The 23,203-nt window shown below is 41.7% G+C and overlaps 1 protein-coding gene across 4 annotated transcripts in view; it reads right to left on the bottom strand.

Moving 5' to 3' along the window:
• Window positions 1-23,203, bottom strand: part of pcnt (pericentrin) — a 210,193-nt gene that overhangs the window by 171,259 nt on the left and 15,731 nt on the right. For all 4 annotated transcript variants that reach the window (XM_059967417.1, XM_059967418.1, XM_059967419.1 and 1 more), the window contains exons 4-10: window positions 20,627-20,809; window positions 18,450-18,599; window positions 15,864-16,028; window positions 9,355-11,511; window positions 7,902-7,997; window positions 5,091-5,267; window positions 1,992-2,247 (exon numbers count right to left, since the gene is read on the bottom strand). In XM_059967417.1, coding sequence (XP_059823400.1) covers window positions 1,992-2,247; window positions 5,091-5,267; window positions 7,902-7,997; window positions 9,355-11,511; window positions 15,864-16,028; window positions 18,450-18,599; window positions 20,627-20,809 — 3,184 coding nt within the window. The remainder of the gene's footprint in view (window positions 1-1,991; window positions 2,248-5,090; window positions 5,268-7,901; window positions 7,998-9,354; window positions 11,512-15,863; window positions 16,029-18,449; window positions 18,600-20,626; window positions 20,810-23,203) is intronic.

Below are 23,203 nucleotides of genomic sequence, written 5' to 3'. Positions count from 1 at the left end.
ATGTGGATATTATTATTGAAGGAGAAGGGAAAAGTGTAGTTCCTAAATTGAATGAAGAAAATTTAAAGTCTGGATTGGTGTCAGAAGCCGTAACCAGGCTGAAGGAACAATGGCTTGTTACCAAGGTGCCTGCGAATCAATTACAGTTTGATTTGGAATGTAAAGGTGCCCCACTCGCTAATGTTATTCAAGGGTGTGCTGTGAAGAGGCAGAATTTGAAATGTTGTTTGGACAATGAGGGATCACTTGCAGATATTAAACTGAAAACTAACAGAATGAAGGGTCCTGAAGATAAAACTAACGACTTGCTTAAAAATAAAGAATTGTGTGGAAGTTCAGAAAATGGGCTAAGTTTGGAAAACATTGTTGATAAAATAACTCCTATGAAAGGAGCATGCAAAAGCCTATTCCACACTGGTGAGCAAGCTAACCACGTGGGAGTTAACTGGAAAAGGGGTGAGGGTTGACAGGATGCCACTTTAAATAACAGGATCCAGTTTTAAAGGATTTCAACAAAGCATGTAAATAATAAAGACAACACCATGGAAGATTGACTTAAGTTTGAATGTAAAATAAAGATTAGTATTTGCATAAACTTTTGTAATATACACGTAAGCTAAGATCACAACTCTTTAGTTTTGTTTTGCTGAAGGAATAAAATAGGTGGTTATTAAATTAGAGTCTGATGTTACAGGAATTTATTAAGGTACAAGATATTAAGATATTAAAGGAAGTGATAATGTGCTCGCTGACTGTTTATCTAGACGCTGAATTGAATGTATAACTGTATTACTCTGTAGTGAAAAAATACCTCTTGTATTGTGTTAAGATTCTGAAATTCTGTAAGACTCTGTATTAGTTAATTTTTCCCTCTCGTACAAATCCTTAGAAGGGTGGGGATGTTACAAATGAAGGGAGCAAGGTCGCCCACCCCCCCCCCCCGAGAATTGCAAAATGGCTATTATTTCGGGTCTGATACCCAGGAAATGAGAGATACACATCATGTCAGTAATGAGAGAGAGAGACGCAGGATCACAGCAAAGGCAGTTGTTATAGAAAACGCAGAATACACAACAAGGTGGAATGTCTCCTAACAAAAGCGGAACAGAACCACTGATTACTGCTATTGTCTCTCGGAGAAGGAATTGTGTATTGAGTACTGTACTATTCATTGAAACTCCTCAGGGGACAGCCAGAGTGGTCTGGTTGAGGGATTGCATCATCCCAACCTGAACAACATCTGAGACCCCGTGAGTGAGGATAAAAGTCAGGTCTGGGGAACACCCCTCAGACGCACCAGGAAAAACGCTAGAAACAGTGACAGTGTTTTATAGCAAAAGCTGGTGAGAGCTCATGTGTGTCCTCCCTTGCCTGGGTGGCGGGCTCATCACGGAAGAATGGTTTAGCAAAAGGAGAGGTCATACTTGAATGGCCACAACAATGAGACACCGACAGATCGAAATCATAAAGGAAGGTTGGCAAAAACAATAGTGGTAACTGTTCCCATTCTTCTATCACTCTCTCTCTCTCTCTCTCCAACAACTGCAACACAGCGATCAACAACGGCTGCAGCCTGTACGAACTGAAATGAACTTTATATTTCCATCGGACAATTCATTATCCCCTAGACAACGATAGAGCTTATTTTTTATTGATTATTATTATACCCACACTTTTAGATTTAGTATTGATGATGTACATTACCTGTATATTTGCATTGATATTATTTTTGTGTATTTTTACTAATAAATACTGTTAAAAATAGTATCATCAGACTTCAACGGCCTCTCCTATCTTTGCTGGTAAGACACCCAGTTATGGGGTTCGTAACAGAAGAAAAGTAATCTCTGCAAGAAATTTGTAACAACAGCACAAATATGTGACCCCAAACATACAGAATTCAAACAGAAGACGGCACATGCTGGAAATCTGGAGCAACACACCAAATGCTGAAGGAATTCAAACTCCTCCATCCAATAAAATATTCTTACCCATTTCCTGTTGGTGCTTCTTCAAAGATTGTTCTATTTGCTGCTGGTTTTGTTCCCTAATGCATTCCAACTCCAATTGTTGTCTGTTCTGCAGCACTGCCACCTCTTGACGTCGTTTATCGTTTAGCACTTCCTGTAACTCTGAAAGAGACTCCTCCTTCTCACGCTGCAGGTTAGACTGTATCAGCTCAAGCTGGGCCCTATGCATATTGTTTAGGCTTAGACGAAGAGAGTCCAGTTCCAGGCTGTGCTCTGTCTGTTGGAAAAGACAGTTCTTCTCAGAACAAGGAAATACTGAACAATTTATATTGGAATATTGAGAACATCACAAACATAGATACTGCATACATAAAGTTACTTATTCACAGCTATAACTTTAAAAATTTCATAGGAACTACCACTAAGACAGAATGAAGCTGTTTGTTACATATATCAAAGGACTTCTCTGCCTTCCTCATTCTCCTGGACTTTTGTTTTAAGTTCAGTTTTTTTTCTGTGACTGAAGGCAGTAAGATGTAGCTACCTCCACCCCAATCACTTGTTACGTTTAGGGCACAAAAAGAATCAAGAATGGCAATGTGAAATATTTCAACATAACTCTGTGGCTAAAACTTTAGATTTTGGATGGGGTTGGGGAAATCAGGCTTCTCTTTATAAATTCTCAGCTTTGAGTGGAAACCATTAAATTGCTGGATACAAACCACAAAAAACAGGAGTACACGAGGAAACCTGCACATTCACAGGGAGAAATTAAACTCCCTTTGTCCTTGGCTACTGAATCAATTTTTAATCTATTTATCAAGTTATGCTTGAATCCCTTGGGCTTACTTTCCCAATCATTCTGTTGTGGGATTTTTTGTTAAATGCCTCAGTAAAATGTACATAACCACATTAAATATGATAGTCTCATCAACCAGCATAAGCTCCTCAAAAATAAATCCATACTGGACAGACTGCTTCCCCGAACGATTCTTCACTCACTGTCTTTGATTAATCTGCGTCTCCATGAATATAGAAAATACCTTTCCAATAATTTGTTAATTAACACATTAAACTGACTGGCAAGTAGCTACTGCCCATCTGTTCTGCTTGTGTTTTATTTTAAACAAAACAGCAATACCACTTCATTAAATTTCCAATATGCTAGAATAGCCCCATGGTCAAAGATTTGAAAATAATGAAGCAACACACACAATGTGCTGGAGGAACTCAGCAGGCCAGGCAGCATCTATGGAAAAGAGTGTAGTCAATTTTTTTGGGCCAAGACCCTTCAGCAGGACTGGAGAAAAAAAAAGATGGAGTCAAGTAAAGAGGGGGGGGGAGAGGGGAGGGAGAAAAATAAGGTGATAGATGAAACCAGGAGGAGGACGGGTGAAGAGCAGGGAAGTAGATTGGTGAAAGAGACAAAACGGCTGAGAAGGGGGTACCTAATAGAAGACAGCAGGCCATGGAAGGAGGGAGGAGCATCAGAGGGAGGGAAAAGGAAATGGGGAATGGTGAAGGATGCATAAGAGGAAATTTGAGAATTCGATGCTCATGCCATCAGGTTGGAGGTTACACAGACGTTATATGATGTGTTGTTCCTCCAACCTGAGTGTGGCCTCATTGAGACAGTAGAGGCAGCCATCAATAGATATATCAGAATGGCAATGGGAAGTGGAAATAAAATGGGCGGCTACTGGGAGATCCCATTTCTTGACAGAAAGAGTGTAGTGGTGAGGTGAAGTGAAGTGGTGAGATCTGATGTAGATTGGGATACAGCTTCGCCAAGCACCTCAAACTCCATCTGCCAGAGGCAGCGGAATCTCCCAGTGACCACCCATTTCAATTCCACTTCCCAGTCCCATATGTCTGTCCACGGCCCCCTATACTGTCGCAACGAGGCCGCACTCAGGTTGGAGGAACAACACCCTATATTCCGTCTGGACAGCCTCCAACCTGATGGCACGAACATTGATTTCTTGAACAACTGGTAATGCTACCACCCCCCCTCCCCCCTTCACCATTCCTCATCCCCTTTTCCCTCTTACCTTATCTCCTTGCCTGCCCATCATCCATCATTTCCCTCTGGTGCTCTTCCCACCTTTTCTTTCTTCCATGGCCTTCTGTCCTCTCCTATTAGATACCTCCTTCTCCAGCCCTGTATCTCTTTCACCAATTAACTTCGCAGCTCTTTACTTCACCCCTCCCACTCCATTTCACCTATCACCTTTTAAATCTACTCATCTTTTTTCTCCAGTCCTGCTGAAGGGTATCAGCCCGAAACATCAACTATACCCTTTTCCCTAGATGTTGCCTGGCTTACTGAGTTCCTCCAGCACTTTTTGTGTGTTGATTGAATTTCCAGCATCTGCAGATTTTGTCTTGTTTGTTGAGAATAGTGAAATCTGGTTTCATAATTCTGTCACAGCTCCATGCCTTAATGCAGAACTGGGGGCTACTTATAAAATAACCAAATTGATTACAGGACAAAACCAAGTTACCCCACAACATAAATTACCATCTGAACTATTAAATCCGTGACAGCCATGATTAAAATAAAAATATTAGTTGAGATGAATATCAAATTGCCCAAAGGCAGCTGATTTTGGAAATACAGCAAATATTTTGCTTTCATTAAAGCATTAAGATCTGCAGATGAACAAGAGACATTTCCAAATTCTAGTGCCAATGTTTCTAATGATTATTTTTTACATAAACAACAGCTCGCATCTCAGATGGCCATGGTTAAGTTTAAAATTATACGTAGATAAAATTTCTCACATTTAAATGCCAAATTAAATTACTCAGTATCAAAAACCCACGATACCTTTAGTGTGTAATATCAAAGAGCATAACCGTAGAATCATCTTCAGGTTCCAGGATACACATTAATCTGTCATCTCTCTTTCATGATGTTTCAACACTCCAGAATCTTGCTGAATACTGATGAAATTACAAGGTGCGCGACTGCCACAGCAGTTCAAGCAGCTGCACCCTCAGCTACCTTCTCAGAACAATGTACAGGGAACACTGTACAGCAAACCAGTCAGTCCAGCGCTCAAAACCCAAATAAGGAGTAGCTTCTGCCACTTCCATCTTTCACCAATGAGAACTCACCTGCATCTGAAGCCGAGCTTGGCATAACTCTGCTTCATGAGCTGTGTCCATACGAATCCGGATGTCATCGAAAAGAGCCTGTTGTTCTCGAGTCAGTTTTGCTCGCTGCTGCTCCATTTCTTCTTTGTGCTTATTAATCAGTGTATTCATCTCACGATCATGTTCCCGTTCATGAACCTACAAGTAATAATAACAATTGTTTACAAGTTTCCAAGTCCACTTGAACCACGAAAGTCAGCTGCAGACAATATTTTATGAAGCTGTTACTGACATTTCCCTAGGACTAAACAGATAGAACACAGTCAACATCTCTTTGCTTTTAGAGTTTCATACATGGTAGGCATGTCAACAAACAATAGTCAACATTCTTGTGAATATACATAAACACACACACACTCTCATTACTTGTATTTCCAGTCTCAAGTACAATGGTTTTCCTCAAATGCAACTTCACAAAACAAATTCCCCAGCTATGAGTTAATAGCACTCAATTCAAGGCTTTCACAACTACCAAAACAGATGTAGAGAACTGTGAACAAGCCATGAGGTTATAGTTGCAGTGTCTCATTCTGGCAAACTTAGCATGATATGGGAAATTGCAAACTTGTCCACTTTGGCAGAACTTAAAAATAAAAGGATGAGAAATAGGGGTGAAGAGAGATCTGTGTACCTTTGCACATGATTCTCAAAAGCTAGTGTGGAAGGCAATTGGGAAAGCTAACAGAATGTTACTAATAACCCCTTGGGGAAATGAATACAAGATAGGGAATTATATTTTAGTTGTGTAAATTACCAATGAGATCACCAATTGAAGATCAACAAGCAGATATGTCTCTTGAGGGCCTTTCTTTGGAATTCTTGCCCTCAAAAGGGTAGTGGAAGAACTAACTGGATATTTTGTCGAAAAGCAATGTGACAAAAGATCACCGTGGTAAACGGAGGATGCAGAGATGAAGTTACAATAACATCAGAATAGTGGAACCAAATGGCTCATTTCTATTCCTAATTTGTATATTGATATATTGTGCTCCATTGTTCTGGTACTGCAAGTATGAATGCCTTGGTGCCCTTAAATTTGACCCAAGTTCTATGGACCCATGAGATTAACAGGATGGCAATAAAAGTGGCTGAGCAGATTTATTTTCAATTAAAGCCAATCTCAAATTGCTCCTTTCCTTTTCTTTTCTACTCAAAGAGTCACAGGATGGCCATTACACTGAAGGTGGCTAACTGGCAGGTTGAGACCAGGCTGGCCAGGTAACGCCCTCTCTCTATAATCGCTCAAGTCCTCTTTTCAGATACGTATCCAGCTCCATTTTAAACACTGTAATTGAATCTACCTCCACTACTCCCAATGCTTTACAGTTACAACACCAACCCTCCGTATGTTTGGAATTCTTGTTATACACCACAGAAAACTTTAGTAAAGGCAATTAATTAACCATCTAAAAGTCAGATACCTGGTTTCAACAACTTATGGTAAAATCATATAACCATATAACAATTACAGCACGGAAACAGGCCATCTCAGCCCTTCTAGTCCGTGCCGAACGCTTTATCTCACCTCGTCCCACTGACCCGCACTCAGCCCATAACCCTCCATTCCTTTCCTGTCCATTTACCTATCCAACTTTACTTTAAATGACAATATTGAACCTGCCTCTACCACTTCTATTAGAAGCTCGTTCCACACAGCTACCACTCTCCGAGTAAATAAGTTCCCCCTCGGGTTACCCCTAAACTTTTGCCCCTCAACTCTCAACTCATGTCCTCGTTTGAATCTCCCCTACTCTCAATGGAAAAAAGCCTATCCACGTCAACTCTATCTATCCTCTTCATAATTTTAAACACCTCTATCAAGTCCCCCCTCAACCTTCTGCGCTCCAAAGAATAAAGATCTAACTTGTTCAACCTTCCTCTGTAACTTAGGTGCTGAAACCCAGGTAACATTCTAGTAAATCTCCTCTGTACTCTCTCTATTTTGTTGACATCTTTCCTATAATTTGGTGACCAGAACTGTACACAATACTCCAAATTTGGCTTCACCAACGCCTTGTACAATTTTAACATTACATCCCAACTCCTATACTCAATGCTCTGATTTATAAAGGCCAGCATACCAAAAGCTAACTTTCAAAAATAATAGAACTGCAACTTGTGAGTACATCAATTAGTAATAAAGTTATACTTCAAAAGAAATTCCAACGTCCTCTTGCTCTTAAGAGACCTAGGCGAAGTACACCATTGTCACAAGACAAGTATCTAAATAATACAACTATTTCCAATGAAGCATTTAAAGCAGCAAAGAGATGCCTATAGCAAATCAGAGATGCTCTTCTGCACACCACTGCTGTAATGAAAAATAACCATTCTATCGTCCTCTGGTCAGCTTGAACCAGTCTGGCCAGTCTCCTCTGACCTATCTCATTTGCAAGGCGTTTTTGCCCTCAGAACTGACATTCACGGATGTTTTTTGTTTCTCTGCACCATTCTCTGTAAACTCTAGAGACTATTGTGCATGACAATCCCAGGAGATCAACAGTTTCTGAGATACTTAGACAATCCAATCCATCTTACGCCAATAATCATTTCATGGTCAAAGTCACTTGATCACACTTCTTCCCCTTCTGATGCTTGGTTTGAACAAGAACTGAACCTCCTGTCCATGTCTGCATGCTTTTATAAATTGAGTTGCTCCAACAAGGAGCCACTGAGTGGACAACTCAATAATGCAACCACCTCTAATGAGACATTTAAAAACTGCAAACAGAAGCCTACAGTAAATCATCTACATGTACCGTACACACTTGCCTGTTTAATCAACCCAATCTGCTTCCTCCTTTCACCTTCCTGCTTTTCTTGCAAGTCAAGTACTTTTTTCTTCATTTCTGCATTCAATTCATCTAACTAAAAAGAAAACGGTAAAGGAAAGAGCAAAAGAATATCACAAAAATACACTCTGCACCCCCATCAATAACTCAACACTTTCCATTTACTTCCATATATTGTAAAGGCAATTCTAGAAAAATGGTTAATTTAGCTCAAGCTACAAAATCCTCAAATTACTAAGCAGGTCTGCTGAAATAACATTTGACTGGATTTCTGCAGACCATTAAAGCATACAAAATGAAGATGTACCCTTCTCTAAGATTCTAGATTAAAGTCAAAACATTCATAGGGCTATTAAAAACAAAAATAAAATGCTGAAAAGGGGTAATAACAGATTGTAAACACGAGGAGATTCAAGCAACACACACAAAATGCTGGTGGTACACAGCAGGCCAGGCAGCATCTTTAGGAAGAAGTACAGTCGACATTTCAGGCAGAGACCCTTCATCAGTACCAACTGAAAAAGAGACGGTAAACAATTTGAAAGTGGGAGGGGGAGGGGAAATGCGAAATGATAGGAGAAGACAGGGGGGAAGGGATGAAGCTAAGAGCTGGAAAGGTGTTTGGCAAAAGGGATACAGAGCTGGAGAAGGGAAAGGATCATGGGACAGGAAACCTAGGGAGAAAGAAAAGTGAAGGGGAGTACCAGAGGGAGATGGAGAGCAGGCAAGGAGCGATTGTGAGAGGGACAGAGAGAGAAAAAAAAGAGGGGAAAAAAGGGTGGTATAAATAAATAAATTAGGGATGGGGTAATAAGGGGAGGAGGGGCATTAACAGAAGTTAGAGAAATCAATGTTCATGCCATCAGGTTGGAAGCTACCCAGATGGAATATAAGGTGTTGTTCCTCAGCCACACCTGAGTGTGGCTTCATCTTGACAGTAGAGGATATGGATAGACATATCAGAATGGGAATGGGACGTGGAATTAAAATGTGTGCCCACTGGAAGATCCTGCTTTCTCTGGCGGACAAAGCGTAGGTGTTCAGCAAAATGATCTCCCAATCTGCGTTGGGTCTCACCAATATATAAAAGGCCACACCGGGAGCGCCAGACGCAGCATATCACACCAACTTACTGACAGGTGAAGTGTCGCCTCACCTGGAAGGACTGTCTGGGGCCCTGAATGGTGGTGAGGGTGGAAATATAAGGGTAGGTGCAGCTCTTGTTCCACTTACAAGGATAAGTGCCAGGAAGGAGATTGGTGAGAAGGGATGGGAGGGATGAATGGACAAGGGAGTCGTGCAAGGAGGATTGTGCCCAAGGACTTCAAGCAGAAACAGGGCAGAAATCCAAAACCCCAGATATCTATTCTTTCGATCAACTATCTCAAATAATTACAAAATCCTTTCAAGTGTTTGATGATAATCAGAAATACCTCTTTCTGATGTTCTGATTTTAAATTTGTAATATCAGATAGGTATAGCTCTTCCATTTTACTTAATTCTTCTTCATACTGGACAGTCACTTCCTTACGAGCCTCCTCCACAGCACTGCTTATTCTCTCTTCATGTTGCCGCAGGAGGGAACGCATCTTTTCACTGTGGCTTTGCTCTACCTCATGTAGAGCTTTGTTTTGTTTGCTGATCTCCAGTTTCAGCGCAGATGTTTGCTGAAGATGTAGAGCCTCCTGTTCCTCAATGACTGCCTTTAACTTCTGCAGTTCAGTAACTTTACCTTTCAAATCATTGTCTGCAGCTAGGATCTTAGAATGCATTTTGTGTTCTAGATCTTGAAATTTCTCAAGCAAATCCCCTTTGTCCTTCTTTAAACAATCATTTTCAGCTTTGACTTTAGCAAGCACTTCTTCAATCCTTGATAAATCAGTTGCATTTGACAGAACCATACTTTCAAACTTCATTTTTTCATCAGTTAGTTGCTTCACATGTTCTTCACTTTCCCTCAATTTGGCCTCAGTTTCCTCAAGCTCTCTGCACAGCGAGTCCTCCTGCATGGTTTTCTGCCCCAGGAGTTCAGATATAGTTTCGCTCTTGGTTTTTTGAGCATCAAGATAATCCTGCAGTTGATCCCGTTGGCTCTGCAATGCAGTGAGCTGACGACCAAACAGGGCTTGTACTTCACTGGTCATTGAATCTGCAGCGAGTTTCTGTTCTTGAACTTCTTTGACTAGCTGCTCTTGTTCTCTTAGCTGAGCCAGCAACAACTGATTCTCCTGCTTCAAATCTTTCACCATCTCTTTGAATATTTCTAAGTCACTTTCTTTCTCTTTTCTCACTTTATCTTCTACAGTTATCAAAGGCTGGCTCTCCAGTTCATATCTTTCACTCTCATGAACCATGTGCTTCAATTGTTCTTCACAATGTAATCGTTCTGTACTTTCCTTTTCTAGTTCTAACCGAAGACTTGAGAGTTCCTCCAACGCTGCTTTCCATTTCTGTTCGGCTTCCCTTGTTTGAGTGGCTGACAGTTTAGCTTCCATATGCATCTTCTCCAATTCCAACCTTCTTTGTTGCAGCTCTTTTGTTAATTCCGTACATTTCTCTATCAAAATGAACTTCTCTTGGTCCAAATTTTCAGATACATCATTTCTCTGCAATTCTGTGCTGTGTAAACTCACTTTCAGGTCTTCTATTTCCTTTCTGAGTGCTTCTGCCTTTACAGCATACTGTGTTTCCAGATCTTCCCGAAGTTTGGTTAATTCTGCTTCATGACTAAACAGCATTTTGGTTTTAAGCTGCTCAAGCTCGACTTCCTGAGATTCAGCCAGTCTACTTAACACTTCGTCCTTCTCCCTCTCCATCATTTCCAATTTGATACTATAGTTTGTGATTTCATGTTCATGTTGGATTCGCAGCCCTCTGTTCACTTCTCTTTCTTGAGTCAAGCAAGCATTCAAATGTTCTTTTTCAGATTTGTACATATTAATCTGTTCTTCCAGATCTTTCATCAAACATTTGTCTAACTCACAAACTTCATTCTTCTGTGGGGAAGACATCATATTTTCTAATTTTCGTTGGAGCTCTTCTTTCTCCAGACAAGATCCTTGTAGTTTCTCAGTAAGTTCAGTGATCAATTTGTTTAAGTTTTTTATCTGATCACTATCACCATAGCTCTGAATTTGACTCTGTAACAAATCAAGCTCAGCTTTATGCTTAATATTTAGTTCATCAATTTCTTGCTTTGTTTGTTCACACAGCTCACGTTTTAACTGAGATATTTCCCTTCTCTGCATTGCCTCCAGATCAACCCTCAGTTGTTCTACATACCACAAAGTATCTTTTTGACCAAATTGGTTTTGCAGGTGTTCATCATTTTCTAGTTGCTCTCTAATTTCTTCTGGCGACCACTGTTGCCTCTGTTTATTGGCAGATTCAACATTTAATTCAGAAACCTCTTGATGCCAGACAGTCAGTGAGTCATGCAGCTGTGATATGCAGCTCTCTTTATTGTTCAGCTTTTCCCTTAACTCTCTGATGGTTTCTTCTTTTTCTTCTATCCATTGATTTAATTGTTGCATAGTACTTTCAGTAATTTTCTGCTGCTGAACAAGACAGTTCTCTTTGTCTTTGGCATTCTTAAAAAGAAACAAAACAGAATCTCAGAAAATGGCAATAAGAGCATAATACCCTGTGTTCTCTTCCATTCTCATTCAAACTAGTTTTAATGGGAGTCAGAGAATCAGTTACCCAGCACAGAAACAAACCCTTCAGCCCAACTCACCCATGCTGCCTAAGATACCATCTTGAGCTCATCCCAATTGCCTAAAATAGCCCCAAGTTCCCCTAAATCCTTTCCTATTCAAGAAACTGTCAATTTATCTTATAAGCATTCTAAGTGTACCTCCCTCTGGTTCATTCCATTAACTCATCACCCTCTGTGGGGGAAAAATTTGTCCCTTACATTTCCTTTAAAATTCTTACCCTCTCACCTTAACATATGCCCTCTAAGTTTTAGACTCTCCTACTCTGGGAGAAAGACTGTGACCACCTGCCTCATCTGTACCTTTGATAATTTTGTCTATCTCTAACAAGTCATGCCTCAGTTTCCTTCACTCCAGGGAAAGTCCATTTGCCATTCCTCTGCCCAATTTCCCAGTTTATCTGAATCCTGTGTAACCTTAGACAAACTCCTTCATTGGCCACTACACCTCTGATTTTTGTACTATCTGTAAACTTATTAATCATGCCAACTACATTTTCATCCAAATCTTTTATAAAGATGACAAATAGGAAGCCCATCACCCATCGCTATGGCATAACCACTGGCCAGACCTCCAACCGGAAAAAGAACCCTCTGATTCTTTCCACCAAGTCAATCTTAGCTTATCCTAGATCACCTTCAGAAACAATAAACTAGGTAGGAATTTGTCAAAAGCATGGGGACATCTACAGTCCTGCCCTTGTCAATCCACTTGATCAACCTCTTCAAAATACTCGTGTCTTCCAAATTTAATCAATTTCCCACACAATGCTATCCTGATTACCCTAAACCAATCTCTCACAATCTCTTCCTGTAACTTTCCCTTTAGGCTCATCACCTGCAATTCCTTGGTTTGTCCCAGCAGCACTTCCTAATTGAAAGCACAACAGTAGCCATCCTCCATTCTTCTGGTACCTTACCCATGGCTAACTGTGATATAAATCTCTCTGCCAGGGCTTCAACAATTTTTTTGCCTAGCTTTCACAATGTCTTTGGGTACTCTTGGTCAGGCTCAGAAGATTTATCTACCTTTATGCACTTCAGGACTGCCAGCTCCTTCTCTTCTATAATAGGATATTTTTCAATATGTTCTCTTCCCTGAATTCCCCATCTTCCATGACCTTCTCTACAGTCAATATAACCATATAACAACCACATAATGGAAACAGGCCATCTCAGCCCTTCTAGTCCATGCCGAACACTTACTCTCACCTAGTCCCATCTACCCGCACTCAGCCCATAACCCTCCATTCCTTTCCTGTCCATATACCTATCCAATTTGACTTTAAATGACAATATCAAACCTGCCTCTACCACTTCTATTGGAAACTCGTTCCACACAGCTACCACTGAGTAAATAAGTTCCTCCTCATGTTACCCCTAAGCTTTTACCCCTTAACTCTCAACTCATGTCCTCGTTTGAATCTCCCCTACTCTCAATGGAAAAAGCCTATCCACGTCAACTCTATCTATCCCCCTCATAATTTTAAATACCTCTATCAAGTCCCCCCTCAACCTTCTATGCTCCAAAGAATAAAACTTGTTCAATCTTTCTCTGTAATTTAGGTGCTGAAACCCAGGTAACATTCTAGTATATCTCCTCTGTACTCTCTCTATTTTGTTGACATCTTTCCTATAATTCGGTAACCAGAACTGTACACAATACTCCAAATTCGGCCTTACCAATGCCTTGTACAATTTTAACATTACATCCCAACTCCTATGCTGAATGCTCTGATTTATAAAGGCAAGCATACCAAAAGCTTTCTTCACCACCCTATCCACATGAGATTCCACCTTCAGGGTACTATGCATCATTATTCCTAGATCACTTTGTTCTACTGCATTCCTCAAAGTCCTACCATTTATTTATATTTATTAATATAGACAAAAGATATTAATTTAATTCTTTGTCTGTCTCTAGTGGCTCCATGAATAAATTACCACACTGACCCTTAAATGGACTCAATTACCTTTTTGTTTTTACTATACTTAGAATCTTTTTGGTTTCTACTGCCATTACAACCTTGAGTCCTCTTTTTACCTTCCTGATTTCCCTCTTACATCTGCTCCTACATGCCTTGTACCCATCAAAATGATTTGCTCAATCACAAGCCGTCTACATCTGACAAATGCCTCTTCCTTTTTCCAGGCCAAAGTGTCAATATCCCTATTTGGCCAAGATGCCCTAATCTTGCCGGCTTTGCTCTTCACTCGAACAGGAAGAGCCATGAGTCCATTCTTTCTCACTTTTAGAAGCCTCCTGCCTGCCAGGCACCCTCTTACTTGCCGATACCCTACCTTGATCAAATTTCACAAGTTCCTGTCTAATGCCAAAGTTACAGCTTTAACTTGTTCACAAGTCTTACCTTTTTCCATAACTATTTAAAAACTGATAGGATTATGGTCATTGGACCCAAGGTGCTGCACTACTACTTAGAACCATGTCCATCTCAGTCAACATTAGGGAAACTACATTCTCCTGCTATTACAACCCCATCATTCCGACAGCTCTTTGCGATCACGCCTTTTGTTTCAAAGTTCTATCCATATAACCTCAGTGAACATTCTCCCAATAAAATGCTGAGATGTTCTCCCCAAATCAATCCACATCGCCGTGTAATATAGAAAATGCACTGCGGCAGACAGGAGGGCTCTACAACGGGTAGTCAAAACTGCCCAATGCATCACCAGCCATCAAGGACATATTAACAGAAAGGTGATGGGAAAAGGGCAGCAATATCATGAAGAATCCTATCCATCCTGCTTATTGACTGTTTGATCCCATCCCATCAGGAAAGAGGATACACAGCATCTACTCCAAGGCCACTAGACTCAAGAAACAATCACTTGCCCCAAGACATCAAACTGATCAACACCTCCACCCATTAATTCACCCCACCACCACTACATACACATGATCTAGTGGCACTTTATGTAAATAAAAAAAGTTACTTGCATGTTGTGTTTTATAGAATTGGTTTTATATTTATTGCATTTTTTCTTTTTGTTTTGATGTGCTCTTAATGTTCACTTTATTTTTTAAATGCTTCATTGGATCAAGAGTAACAATCATTTCATTCTCCTTCACACTTTGGTACTGAAGAATGAAAACAAACAAACTTTCCAAAAGCACAACTTTCCCGCTCTCTTACCTCCCGTTCTATCGTACCCGCAGAACATTGAGCAGCCAGTCCTACATATTTTGCAATAGGTTTCTACTATAACATCACACTCTGATGTGCCTACCCAGGGTCTGAGTTGATTTGCCTAATCTGTCAGGCTTCTATCATTCAGAAAACAAGATGCAGTTTAGCCAATCAGGCACTCAATATTCCAGTCCTGCCCAACCTATCCTGTTTACTAAACTTGCTTTACTTTCTATAGTTGCTACATTCAGGAATCTTTGCCTCAATTTGAAACTCTCCCGCCATAACAGGGTAGATATGAGAGGAAGCCAGAGCACCAGTGTTTTCAGCATCTCCTGTTTCTATTTCTGACTTTCATCATCTGCACTATTTTGTATTTCAAAACTTCTTTCCAGTTTTTTTTTCACTAAAAGGATACCTGCGCAATTTAAAGCACCTTCAATTCTTTAACTCCTCTTATTCTCACAGAATATCAGAGTAGAGAAGCACAGCGGTCAGCACAATGCCACTACAGCTTGGAATGGAGTTCGGATTTCAATTCTGACGTCACCTGTGAGGAGTCTGAATGTCCACTTGCTGGAACACTTGGGTTTCTCCAGGAGCTCGACTCCCCCCCCCCCCACCACAGCTGAAATGCATACCAGACAGTAGCTTTGATTGGTCACTGTAAGTTGTCCCATGATTGAGCTAGGGTGAAATCAGGGGCAACAGACAGAGGGGGCAATATTTCATAAAACTAAGAGCCAAATACATTCAATCTTTTTGTTTGAACTGCTCATTTCAGATCTCATCTGGTTAAGTTTTGCTTTCATCTCTTCAAAACCCTTACAAAAGTACAAATATAGTGTCTTCCAAATCCTCACAAACTTAAACTGGTCTTCCACTATTCAATTCTATACTTCTGAAAATGAAAACCAAAATATTATTTTAAAGCCATTATATCATTATATCTGAAAAGTACATATGACTAATCAATGAACATGGCCAGACAGGATCTCCATATGGAAATAGTATTCAGTAAACAGCAACATGAAGGTTGAAGATGGTGGAAATGCTGGACAGTTTTGCTACTTCTCACCTTCTCTGAACATTCCAGTTGAAGCTCCAGATCATATGCTCGTTGTTCAAGAGTCTCCATACAATCACATTGCTCTTTAAGGCTCTGCTGGAAAAGCGTAATCTGTTGCTGAGCCTGAAAGAGCTCCACAAGTCCAGGACTTTTATTTTTCAGAATATCGCTTGCCTGAAAAATAAGATTATGTATAAAAATTCTTCATGAATACGTTTCTTCAGTAGAACCCAGAGCAAACATGAAAATGATTTTAATCCCAGCAAACAGATAAAGAGAGCTGAAATAAGTTCATCAACACATAGCACCTACTTGGGTGGCATCACAGACCAAGTACTAATATATAAAAATATAGCTTGTTTCTTACTTTCTCTACAAAGAAACAGGGTGTGGGGGTAACATTTATTTATTGAAATGCAGTACAGAATAGGCCCTTTGAACCACGCCACCCAGCAATCCCCCAATGCAATTCTAGCCTAATCATGGGACAATTTACAACTACCAACCTGCAAGGATTTGTTAACAGTTTTTCTGCTATGGATACTCGGTATATTGGAATATTGGTAAAACTAATGTCAGGAGAGCTGCATGGCTTCGGCTATTGGATGGACCAGGCCCTCATGCCACGCTCTCGTATGTTACAGCCACCCAGGGACAGAGGTGTCAGATGCATTCTGGAGAGAACAGAGGCATTGTGGGCACGTGGGAATCCATCCTCGGTTAGGGTCTGGCACCTCCTGTCAGTGCTGCTCTTCAGTGTTCACACCCTAGAAGAGAAACTGGACGGTCTTTGCTTGCAGCTGACACAGCGCAAGACAAGTAACTACCGCGTACATGTTCTTGCAGAAACGTGGCTACAGGACAACATCCCATGCACTTCAATCTTCAGGCCATGCCGCACTCCAGAACTTGTACCAAAAGTATTGTTCTGTGACTGTTTGCTTTATCTGTAATCATACATGCTGTGTCATTTAGCTGTATAAATGTGAATGGGTGAAGACAGTAAACTTGAACTTATGGTACACAAATCCCTTGCAATCAGTGATACCAATAACATCTTCGGTAGCTGCTGAAACAGCTGAGAGGGTTTATTGGTTTTATCATTTGTAGTGTTCAGCTATCAGTGGGGTGGCCAGACCCGTTAATGTTAAAAGCACCCTTACCAGCACACAAAAGCCAGGGACCAGTTCAGCTTGCATCATATTATCAATGCAACCTGCCCAAAATTATGCACTAAAACATTCTGCAACCATTTTAACAAAATATATTTTGTAGCATCACTGGGCACTTTCTCCACACATACGATCATAACAAACCGACAGCAGAATGAAAATTAAATACAAACAAAATTCACTGCAAATACACAGGTCAGGCAACAATTGTGAATCGAAAATATTTTGAATCAATTCTGCTGGCTTCCAAGGATCACGTAGATGAGAACATGATGATATCATCTAAAGAAATGACATTGGGATCCAGATTAACATTCAGCTTTCAACATCTGACTTATCACACAGATCACCAGTATTCGATGTGTAAATATACTTGCATTGCATTTGATCCCAAAACCGAGCTTCAGAAGAACATCCTGTTCAATACTGAAGCAATCATCTCAACAGTTATTCCCAGATCCAACTTCTATCTCAACCCATCTGCTGCTAAAACTCCTTGATCTGCTTTTCTATTGCCTCCAAACTTGACTATTTCACTGACCTTCTATTCTGTCTGCTGGATTCCACATTCCAGATACTAGAGTTCATCCAAAGCTCTAGCTCCAGCATCATGCTTCACTGCAGCTGTTAACACGTTACCCCAACACTCCAATAACCTATAACGCCTGATCAAACAGTGCCACAACTTTGAAATTCTCTTCCTGACACAGCCTATGCAATCCTTGCCCTTTCCTAAATCTTCACAGAACTCTGTATTCTTTTATTATAGATATCATTGGATGCTCAGGTTTCCAAGTCACTTGCACTCTGCTGACCAGCCACTGATCTCTGAAACTCCACCTCCAATTTCCTCAAATTCACTATCGCTTTTTACCTCTTCAGTCACCCGACAGCTACTTTGCCCAACTTCATTAATGCTAGGTTTTGAACACAAAAGATCTTGCAAAGTAATGTATGTTAACGTTAATGTTTCATATCCTATATACATAGCACAGCATAAATGTATAATGATCAGTAATAAGATACAAATTTGTCTAACAGAGACCACATGAATGATTGCTCCAAAAATATTAACAATATAACTGAAAAGGAAAAAACTGCAGACACTGCAAATCTGAAATACAAGCGCATAAAAATGCTGCAAGTACTCAGCACATCAGTTTGCTTCAGTAGAGAGGAAATTCTCTTATTTCCTCTCTCATCCAGTGCTGAACGAGGTTGAAATGCTTCTCTAAAACAGAAGAAAAAAAAACTTTTGTTTGGCATGCAGACATATCTGGAAATATTCAATGCTAATTTTGGATCACCAAACAAGCCACTATTGACAACCTGTACTGCAGAGCTCTACCATATATTAGTCAGAAAGTTTGGATATTTCCTAAAAAGACCAAAATTGTTAATACAGTACATTTGAAGATGTTACCTGCTGTAATTGCTGCTGTAAAGACTGAATCTGATTGGTTAACTCCAATGTTTCCTGCTGTACCTCATCTCTGTTCTGAATGGCTTGCTGCAGGTTATCAGTCAACTGGCTAATTAGGTCATTCCGTTCCTGTACTGCTGTCTCCAGCTCCTTATCAGACAAGAATATCATGAATATCCAATTTTAAGTACATTACAAATATATACAATTTACTCAATTAGCCTTTAATGAGGTGGAAAAAGCCAACAGATAATGTGCTTTAATCTTTACTGAAAGCTGTCCTCGGAGGTGGGGGGAGAAAGAAGACAGCTCAGGTAGACTGCATTTACCTTCAACTTGGAGATTAATTTTGTCCACAGGAAATCTGACATTTCACTTATAATTTCATTACATAACGGGATTAGTAACTGCACAGGCAAGAAACAACCGCATAATTCCAAGCATGACATACTTTCAACTGAAAACCCAATACCAATGCATTTCAATTCATTTGAAACAGTGACATTTATTAAAATTAATTCAGTTTAAAAACCCTACAAGTAAATGAATAAAAAAAGTTTTACAACACTGTCATATGAATGTGTAAATATCCTAAATGTGGTATATCTAAAAATGAACAAATGCTAACACTACATCAAGGATGGAATTTCATTTATCATTTCTAGTAATGAATCATATCCTTTCATTGAACTGGCTAGTTAATGTATTCAGTTTCTTAGTTCAACTTAAAATTAAATAACCAAATCACTTACTATTCCTCCTGAGGACATTGGTTTCAGCTCCACTAATGTAATGACCTTTTAAAATTGCTCATCAAGATTCTACCATGGCTTAAGCTCTCTTCATTTTGGTGAATTCATCTAGCACCAAGATTCTTTGGGAACACTGGCCCCTTTTAATTTGGTCCCTCGTGCCCAATTCCTTGGAGCAGTAGACGTTGGGTAGCAAGGGGCACTCTTTGAATCATACAAAATCATGAGGCTTGGATTGTTTTTCTTCACCACAAACCTAATTTTCAATCTGTTCAAGAACTCCTTAGTAATAAGAGGGAGTGGGTAAGTGGGATGTGGCAGGGAGATCTCCCAAAAGCTAGTTAAAGGATTCCATTCAGAATAGACCAGTTTCAGTGTTAGATATCTGGCACATTGCATTCTTTGCTCATCTTAATATCCCTTAGGCAAGAAATAAATAAAAAGCTAGTATTCATGCTTCTGAAAAATAGAAGAACTCAAAGAACCACATACCCAAACCCAGCATCGTTAAGAATAAAATGTAACACCCTGGTTTCTTTGGCTGCATAAGTCTAGGGAAGACAATATCCAGTCCCGCCAAACTTGTGAGATTGAAGTGCGCCCAATCCCGCCCCAAACCCCAGTTTGTGTGGACGCTGTGTAATTTGCTACCCTGATACGAAATAAAAGACAGTACACTGCATATGATTAAAGGAATTATATTAATGAATCTTAACTAAAAGTTTAGTAAAGAATAACTAAAAGAAGACCCATTCTGATTAAATAGTTAAATGTGCACAAGTTGGAGCTCATCTTGAACTTCTGTCACTGGCGCGCTGGGCCCTCGGTCAACGTGAAAGGACACACCACCTTCCAAACGTCACTCACAATCCACCTCGAACAAACAGGTCTCCCACCGGATCATATGCTGTGACCGGTTCTCCCCAGCGTCTTCTCTCTCAGTCTCCTCTCGAACAAAACCTCCAAGCCCAACCTTAAGTGTCCCTCACCAGAGAAATCTCCCCTTAATCCAACCATCCTAAGTGGATGACACACATTTCTCCTCCTCTCTCATCTTCAACAGTAACCCAAACCAGCATGAAAACAGAACAGGATGCTCTTACAGAGCTGCCAAAAATACATACAGCATAACAGTAAAAATTTGAAGCACAGCACTACAAAAGATTTAAGCTAAAAATGAATTACCAGAAACATTTCTTTGAAAAGACACATCTAAATACATAGCAACAGTGTTTGTCACAAGCCAAATTCTCCTGTCAAAATGCGCAAGAGCACCTCTGTGGTCAAATGCCAAGCTATTTCACCAAACAGATTAAAACAATAAATTCTAAGCTACAAAGCACAGCAAGGAGTAGTCTATAATCAAAGCTCATTAAGTTACAGAAGACAATCTAAGCAATTTCCAACCTGGGTATACTTCCATACCTGTTGCATCTGCTCGCACACTTGATGGGTACCCTGTTGTTTCTGTAGTTCTTCCATCTCAGTGACAAGTTGCTCCAAAGTCACTTCTTTCTGGTGCAATTGTTCCTCAAGCTCAATTACTTTCAGCTGGCAGATCTCTAGTTCTGTTTGGCTATTTTCAGTATTATTACTCACATTGACCTCCTGGAAGAGATCATTTGCTGTGAAGGTCCTTGGCACTTATTTTATATCAAATAAGTGATGCAAACATCTTAACATTAAAAATGAAGTCAAATAAAAATACACTGGTAACATTTTACCTTCAATATATATAATTAAAAAAAACTTCCAAGGTATCAAACTAACAAAATGATAACAATGGGCAAAGAAATTTGGCCAAACCCCCCCCCCCCCCTTTCAATTGCCCACTATTGAAAAGATATACTTTTGGATGTATTGTAGTGGTGTGCTACACGCAGCACTGAAATAACGACACGGAATCGGTAAACTACAGTTAAAAAAAGATTTTATTCAAACTTTGTGGCCTCGCTTTAAAGCCTCCCTGATCCCGCCCTCCCCGAGCGCGGATGCTGTAGGGGGCACGTATTCACAGTCCTGCGCAGGCTTTTCCCTTTGTTGGTGAAGCAGATCTGGCGCCCTTTTGGGACTGGCCTTTATGCCAGCGTGCTGGCTATTTGTGAGCCGGTTCGAGTGCGCTAGGAAGTGGGTCGCCACATAACCCCACCCCCCACCCCAGAACCGGCGATACACCCCCCAATGTCCACAGTCTGGGCCGGACCCTGTTTGGGAGGTCGGCCTCTGCGCCGCGGTGCCGGAAGCTAGACCGGTTGCGCCACGACCACATGGGCCGGTTTGAGTCGGTCCACCGTGAAAACCTCCTCTCTCCCCCCAATGTCCAGCATGAACGTGGACCCGTTGTTCCTGATCACCGTAAACGGCCCCTCGTAGGGTCGTTGCAGCGGTAGCCGATGCCCGCCCCTTCGTACAAACACAAACTTACAGTTCTGCAGGTCTTTGGGTACGCAGGTTGGGTTCTGCCCATGCTGCGAAGTGGGTATGGGGGCCATGTTGCCGAGCCTCTCGCGTAGTCTGCCCACGACTGCTGCGGGTTCTTCCTCGTGCCCCCTTGGGGGTGGTATGAACTCCCCGGGGACGACCAGGGGTGCGCCAAACACCAACTCGGCCGACAAGCTGTGCAAATCGTCTTTGGGCACCGTGCAGATGCAGAGTAGGATCCAGGGAAGCTCCTCACAGGCGGGCCATAAGAACCGACTTTAGGTGACGATGGAAACGCTCCACTAGCCCGTTCGACTGTGGGTGGTAGGCAGCTGTGTGGTGCAGCTGTGTCCCCATAAGGCTGGCCATAGCTGACCACAGGCTGGAGGTGAACTGGGCGCCTCTGTCGGAGGTAATGTGGGCCAGTACACCAAAGCGGGACACCCAGGTGGCAATCAGTGCCTGGGCGCAAGATTCGGAGGTGGTGTCGGTGAGCGGGACCGCCTCTGGCCATCTTGTGAACCGGTCCATGAAAGTGAGGAGGTGCCACGCTCCGCGCGACATCAACAGGGGGCCCACAATATCCACATGAATGTGGTCGAAACGACGGTGGGTGGGGTGGAACTGCTGCGGCAGAGCTTTGGTGTGCCGCTGCACCTTGGCCGTCTGGCAGTGCATGCACGTTTGCTTGCGGAGTCCGTGCCAAACGAACCTGCTGGAGACCATCCGGACAGTTGTCCTGATGGAGAGGTGCACTAAGTTATGAATGGAGTCGAAAACTCGTCGCCGCCAGGTTGTCGGGACAACGGGACAGGGTTGGCCAGTGGTGAAGTCACAGAGTAGGGTCCTCTCACCTGGGCCTACGGGGAGGTCCTGGAGCTGCAAACCGGAGACTGCGGTTCTGTAACTAGGAATCTCCTCGTCTGCCTGCCGCGCCTCTGCCAGCGCCTCAAAGTCTACCCCTTGGAAAAGGGCATGAATGTTAGGGTGAGAGGACGCGTCCGCCACAACATTGTCCTTACCCGAAACGTGCCAGACATCCGTCGTGTATTCAGAGATTTAGGACAGATGGCGCTGCTGGTGGGATGATCAGGGATCAGACACCTTCGTAAACGTAAAGGTAAGCAGCTTGTGGTCCGTGAACGCGGTGAAGGGCCTACCTTCTAAGAAGTACCTGAAATGCCGAATTGCCAGGTATAGCACCAACAGTTCCCGGTCGAAAGCACTGTATTTGAGCTCGGGTGGCCACAGGTGTTTGCTGAAAAATGCCAGGGGTTGCCAGCGACCCGCGATGAGTTGCTCCAGTACCCCACCGACTGCCGTGTTAGATGTGTCCACTGTGAGGGCGGTAGGGACGTCCATTCTGGGGTGCACTAGCATCACGGCATTTGCCAAGGCTTCTTTCGTTTTAATGAAAGCGGCGGCGGACTCCTCGTCCCAGGTAATGTCCTTGCCCAGACCTGACATCAGGGCGAACAAGGGGTGCATGATTCAGGCTGCTGAAGGGAGGAAGCAGTGGTAGAAATTTACCATACCCACGAATTCCTGAAGGCCTTTGATTGTGGTGGGTCAGGGAAAATG

Source organism: Hypanus sabinus, chromosome 4 (assembly GCF_030144855.1).
Source record: "Hypanus sabinus isolate sHypSab1 chromosome 4, sHypSab1.hap1, whole genome shotgun sequence".
In the NCBI taxonomy this organism is placed as follows: domain Eukaryota; kingdom Metazoa; phylum Chordata; class Chondrichthyes; order Myliobatiformes; family Dasyatidae; genus Hypanus; species Hypanus sabinus.
Note: the sequence above shows the minus strand (reverse complement) of the source record. Positions and strands in the feature narration are given on the sequence as shown.